Source organism: Leiobunum rupestre, chromosome 10 (assembly GCF_980474605.1).
Source record: "Leiobunum rupestre chromosome 10, qqLeiRupe1.1.hap1, whole genome shotgun sequence".
NCBI classification, from domain to species: Eukaryota; Metazoa; Arthropoda; class Arachnida; order Opiliones; family Sclerosomatidae; genus Leiobunum; species Leiobunum rupestre.
The window spans coordinates 4,551,645-4,558,318 of NC_143393.1; the positions used below are offsets into that span (position 1 = coordinate 4,551,645).

Here is a 6,674-nt window from a genome sequence, read left to right on the forward strand (position 1 = left end):
ATAAAATAATTTCCATCGATTTTCCTTACCTTTTATAGATTTTAAACCCTGTCCTTAAATTTGAGCCTTGAAACTGTAACAGTAAACTGAGAAAATTTTAAATTGTAAAGGATTACGTGTAAAATTACAACATTTAAATTGCTGAAACTCATTATAGAAACTAAACTAGTAAAATAGTCATCAATCAAAGGGATTTGCAATAAATTTAATCAAGACTGTTCAAGTTAACAGAGGAAATTTGGATGTAATTATAGCTTCTATTTTCACGAACAACAGATGATAGTCTCTTCATATACATAGTTTGCATGCCCACGTCACTACTTAGGTAGTTCCAAGTATAGATATAAACTACAAAGATACATATATAATATGACCGAGAATGAGTTTCGTATCCGCCATCTTTTTGGTCGCGTCCTTGATTTTTCCCATTGTAAAGGTATATGGTTTAACTGATGCCATCGTTTATTTCGAGGACTAATTATTTCGAATTAATTTAATTTAATTACAAGTAAGAAAATGGTTAACTGTCTTGTAAAAAACTGTTCGAGTAGTTCAATTGGAAAGAGGGAGAAAAAAATATCGTTTTATTCGATTCCAAAGGTAATTTTAAATCAGTGTTCAAAGACCAAGGCCCATTCTGAAAAAAGGTTTTCGTGGTTACAAATTATAAAAAGGCCAGATCTTCTAACGCACAGTGGCCGGTATTTGAACAAAGTATGTTCAGACCATTTTATAACAGGTAATATAAATAATGTTTGAGTTTCTAATACTTAAAAGCATTGTTACTTAAAAATGTATTTTAAATATAGGAACACCTGCAACTTTAATGGATATCAACAATCCAGATTGGATTCCCACATTGAACTTGGATAATTTAACACCTAGTATTAAATCTAAATTGCTCTCATCAGCCCAAAGACATCAACGTAAAAAGCTCAAATCACAGCATTCATCAGTAAAAAGTAATAATCCTAGCGCATCACTGGCATCTTTAATGGACCTCTCACTGGATCAAATTGAAGACACCCGCAGAGAAAATGAAGACACCCACAGAGAAAATGAAGACACCCGCAGAGAAAATGAAGACAGAGAAATTGAGTTAATGGATTCGTCAGTTGAAGATTACGCTTTACAAAAAGTTTGGCCTATAATTAATTTAAAATCCAGCAATATTTTAAATGAACCTTCTGAAATTGTACTTACACATGAGAGTCCCCAATTAATTCCCCAACATAAACATTTTTCATGCGAAGCCAAGCCTAGTGTTAATGAAATTTCAACGCAGACTGAAACTGTCTCTGTTAAAATTTTTAAAAATTCTGAAAGCCAAACTATTTGTGAAATGCCAGCTTCACCGGTTAAATTAAATGTAGATTCAAGTAGTCAAAGTGATTTAACAATTTCCACAATTTCTAGTTTTGAGCAAGAATGCTTACGGTTACAGACTGAAGTTTACGAACTTAAAGATCAATTAAACGCAAACACGTTGAATGAAGAGTACTTTACCAAAGATGAGAACCGTTTAGTTTATTACACTGGACTTCCAAACTTAGCAGTTGTCATGGCCACTTTTAATCTTCTTAAGACAGCATTAGAATTGAATTTAAATAATAAATTAACTAAGTTTCAACAATTTATGGTGATTATGATGTATTTGCGATTAAATTTAGATGTTAAAGATTTAGGCTATCGCTTTAATGTATCATATTCTACTATCTCTCGAGTATTGGATAAATGGCTTGAAATAATGTATAAAAAACTTAAATCAAACATAAAGTGTCCGGAGAGAGATCAGTTGCGAAAAACAATGCCTTACTGTTTCAAATTAACATTCGGGGACCAGGTGGCGGTAATAATAGATTGTTTCGAGATATTTATAGAAAAACCTTCATCTAATGAAGCAAAAGCTCACACTTGGTCCAACTACAAGCACCATAATACGGTGAAATTTCTAATTGGCATAGCCCCTCAGGGAATTACATTTATCTCAAAAGCCTGGGGTGGGCGTGTTTCGGATAAACACATAACGGATCATTGTGGGATATTAGAGAAACTATTGCCTGGAGATTTGGTATTAGCTGATAGGGGTTTTACCATTGAAACCAGTGTTGGGTTTTACTGCGCAAAATTGGCCATTCCAGCATTCACTAGAGGTAAAAAACAATTGTCAGCGCAAGAAGTCATGGAAACTCGTAAAATAGCCAATGTTAGAATACATGTTGAAAGAGCCATTAGCTTAGCTCGTAATAAGTACACAATTTTAAAATCGGTGTTACCTGTTGACTATATGATTACAAATGGTAATGATATTCCAAAAATTGATAAGTTAGTTTATGTTTGTTGCGCTTTAGTGAACAGCTGCGATTCTGTAGTCCCATTTGAATAAGTTTCTTGAATTATAAGAAAGAGTATGACATTGTTATATTTAAATTCAATAAACAAAGATGGTTTAACCTATGGTTAATTTTTTTTATTAACTTCCAAAAAATATCACAATCATATTTAGTATTGATCACTAAAAACCTATTATCACAATTTAACCATAATTTTACCTTTTTTAAATGACTCATAAAAATTTGCATTAAATGTTATTATGAAATTAATTTTGAAAATAGGAACTTTGTGAAATTGAGTTAGAAAATTAGTAATTAAAATCAATCATAAAATTTAATTTTTTACTTTTTTTCCCTTTGGGTTTCATTTTTTGCTTTTTTTCCCTTTGGGTTTCATTAACGGCCTACATTCCGGACAGTACTAGAATTTTGATCTCGGCTTTACCCTAATTTTTAGGCATTTAAAGTGAAACCACTTCCTTTGGCAATTTTCATTATCGCACCCAACCATATCGTCTTGTTCGGGGCCATCACAGAAGCAATAAGTATCAACTTTATTTTTAGGAGTTGTAATTAAAATGTTTCCTGACTGCTGCGCTAGGGGCTCATTTCCTTGATTATTTGGTGAAGCTATACTTCCTGAACTATGAGGTTGGGGAATGTTTCTCCCGGAGAACCATTTTCCCACTAGCTCCGGCAACAAACAAATGGAAAAAAAGAGCTCCGCCTTTTCCACACTTTGATTCCAAAGTGCTATATCTTTAAAAATTCTTTCAACATGCATGTCTTTAGGGGTCCACACCACAAAATCTGCGTCTTCAACTTCAAGGACGAATATATTTGCTTGGACCTGGTAATAATTGCTATGAGATTTGTCCAGTTTTATATTTCCATCTTGTCGCAACAAGTATGATTTTGCCTTAACCATGTCATCAATGGTAGCGTTCTTGAAGCTAAAGGGACATTTCAGCTCTAACCCACCTTTGCCACAGCATTTACAAGAAACTATTCCATCAGGAGAAACTCCTATGAACGCGTGGTCTGGACTAATGACGAACCCACTATCCCTAATCGTAAACTCTTCATGCTTATTTTGGTATTTCACTTTGTAGCTATGGAAAGCATTCTTCTCATTGGCTATACCCCATTGGGTTGCTTCATTAGAAAAATGACTTTGTAATGGGTAGCATATGGATTTAATCAGTGACAGAGCCGGTGAGCTTGGATCAGTTGCACAAACTGATTTCAATTTGGAGGCTGTAACTTTTCCACATCTTTGAGTAAACCAGACTTGAGCTCTGGTTTTACTCTCGACCAGAGAAGCAGCTTCAGGAGATATCACAATGGTTTTCTTGACATCCGAACATAGCTCAAGTAACTTGTGAAATTCTATACCTTGGGCTTTTTCTTGGAATAGCGATGTAAATGGTTCGGGCATTTGGATTTTGGAGACAAAAGCGTCGCTATATGGCTCGATTATGGAAAGCAACGCTGGCTTGGATTTACTAGCGTTTAAGGCTTCCAAATATTCTCGGTATTCAGATGCATTGGCTGATGGGGACACAAATACCTTTGCAGGTTTTTTGCTAGTTTTGGGTGTTTGGGATCCAGCTATATCCACCGTCATAAGTTCATCTAATTGGTCCTTCCTTTTTTTAGCTGAAGTAAAATTTATTTGTTCTATCTGTTTGGGTTCAACTATTTTAGAATTGGAAGGTAGCCACTTGTTTAGAGCATCGGTGCAAGTCTGGTTGTTATTCAATGTTACTCCAACTTCCACGGCATAAAGTATTGCTCCTACATGCGAGCATGATTCGGAAAACCCAGCCATGCAGTTGCAATGGGCAGCGACTATTATTCCGTCTTTCTTTGCAATTACCCATGGCGTCAAATCATCTTCAGATGCTCTTTGAGAATGTCCAACCTTTAAAAAATTAGATCTATATAATAAAGGCAACCTTAAGATCTGTTGAAGACAATCTAACTTACCTTTCCAATCACTAGAACATGTTGATTTAACAATTGCTTTGATTTTACAAATCTAATTTGGCCGCTAGTAAGATACACATGGGAAGCAAGCCCTTTGAAAGATTTCATTTCTTCAAGAGTTATACTATTTGTAGAATAAATCAAATAAAGTTGAATATCTCCACTTGTTATATTTGGCAACATATTGAAGTCACTTGAAAACTCATTTTCGCTCATAGAATATGGATCACCACAAAGGCCTAACGAAATCAATTTTGCCAACTTCTTTTCATATATTATTTTATCACCACTTTCTATTTTTTCTAAATAACCCGGGTTAAAAAAAAATTGCCAATTTTTTCTAGGCCCCATAATATCAAGAATTTAAAACTTCCGGTACCTTTACAGCTTACTTAATACTTCACGTTCGAAAAACAAACCATAAAGATGGCGACCGATTTGGTTCTTTCGCGCGAAAGGTTTTAAATTTTACGCCCCCCCCTTTAGAAAAGGGGGGTTACCATGGAAACTATAGACTCCGCCCTTAGGTGCAAACTATGTATAGAGAGAGCATGCTTAGAAAAGATAAGTCATGAATTTTCTTTTATTAAAAAGACTTCCAAGAGACCCTCTAGTCAATTTAAAATTCGTAATTCAGTTTCCGTACATTGTAAACCCAAAGTTACGACTGAATGACTTATTTCAATTCGACTAGGTCTTTCTTGAAAGTCCCTTTAACATTTCAAACAGGCTACTGCAGTCCTTTCTAGAAATAAATGTGGTCATTTTAATGTAACTCTAAATGTTACTCTTTTTTACTACCAGCGGGTACTTGACTTGTGAGGATCTTCAGATTTTCATGAGGCATGCCAAATTTATATACTGATGTATAATTCTACTTTAAAACAGAAGTTTAAAATAATAAGTGCAGACTTGGATAGATATAATTTAGTACATGTCTGTTTTATAAATTCATTGAGATAATTAGCTTACATAGAAAGTTGCAAACTCCTTTAACCGTTTAATTTCTTATGTATTTATACAAAATTTTAATTTAACATATAAAACAGCATGTTAATTAAGGTTATAATATTTTCCGAGTAGTAGCATGGTAGTAGTTTGAAACACAAAACTGCAGAATCCAGTTACGACAGCATAGCAGACGTCTATACAGGGCTTTTATGGTTTTTTTTTGTTTGAGACTCACACACATCGGTGTCGACCCTAGGCCTTAGACACCAACACACACACAATAACTGATTAATCAGGGTGAGATATGTGTAACGGCCACGCCACGGTGGGATACGTGGCGATAGGGGTGGGGACACGCGTGGCGGAAGTATCCCGACCACTTATACTTAATTCTGAACTAAACACGCGTACTCGTTTACAATTTAAAATTTTCTCAGTTTACTGTTACAGTTTCAAGGCTCAAATTTAAGGAAAGGGTTTTAAAATCTATAAAAGGTGAGGAAAATCGATGGAAATTATTTTAGAAATATATTTTGCTTTTTAAAATAATTCCAAAAAATATCTCTTTAATTCGAAAACATTTCCAATATCTGTGTCTTCATAGATCCCAACTACCCCTTAAATCAACCTTCCAACTGCTTTGATTAAAGCATTTTTTATTTAATTTATCTTATGTTTGCAACAACTTTACGTTGTGTTCGTATTCTGAGCGAGAGAGAGGGTAATTTTATCTTATGTACGCAGCGACTTTACGTTATGTTGGTAGAGCTACACGATGAAGAGAAAGAGAATAAATTTATCTTATGTTTGCAACAACTTTACGTTGTGTTCGTATTCTGAGCGAGAGAGAGGGTAATTTTATCTTATGTATGCAGCGACTTTACGTTATGTTGGTAGAGCTACACGATGTAGAGAGAGAGAGTAAATTTATCTTATGGTTGCAACAACTTAACGTTGTGTTCGTATTCTGAGCGAACGAGAGAGTAATTTTATCTTATGTTTGCAACTACTTTATGTTGTGTTAGTAGTCTGATCGCGAGTGAGTAGAAGTAAAATTTTGTTTGGTTTGGCGTGCCATAGTGGCCCTTTCAACAGCGACACAGGGGAAATTAAACCATGTGGGATGATTGTGGCTAGCCCTGCCACAGCTAACCGCTAGTGTCCCTACACTAACTATTGCTTTAAAAGCTCAGACACAAAGTTTTTAGTGGGAAATGAGACTCCAATAAGAGTACAGTTGAGTGAAAATTATTTTTCCAAAGATATATTTTTGCGGCTACATGTGTGAAATGACCTCTCACAGCCACTTTTGAGGTTTTTAGTGAGAAATCTGACTCCACCAAGATTTCTGAGGTACAGTTGAGTGAAAATAATTTTTTCAGATTTATATTTAGATTTATC

General features: G+C 34.7%; 1 protein-coding gene across 1 annotated transcript; it reads left to right on the forward strand.

Annotated features, from left to right (window-relative positions):
• The first annotated feature begins 826 nt into the window (after positions 1 to 826).
• LOC149923387 (uncharacterized) lies at positions 827 to 2,386 on the forward strand. The gene has a single exon (XM_090161614.1). It carries the CDS (start codon positions 827 to 829, stop codon positions 2,384 to 2,386), a length of 1,560 nt encoding a protein of 519 aa, XP_090017740.1.
• Positions 2,387 to 6,674: the final 4,288 nt, after the last annotated feature.

Excerpts from the sequence above, each read along its gene's own strand:
- LOC149923387 (XM_090161614.1), top strand. The coding sequence starts at position 827 with ATGGATATCAACAATCCAGATTGGATTCCCACATTGAACTTGGATAAT.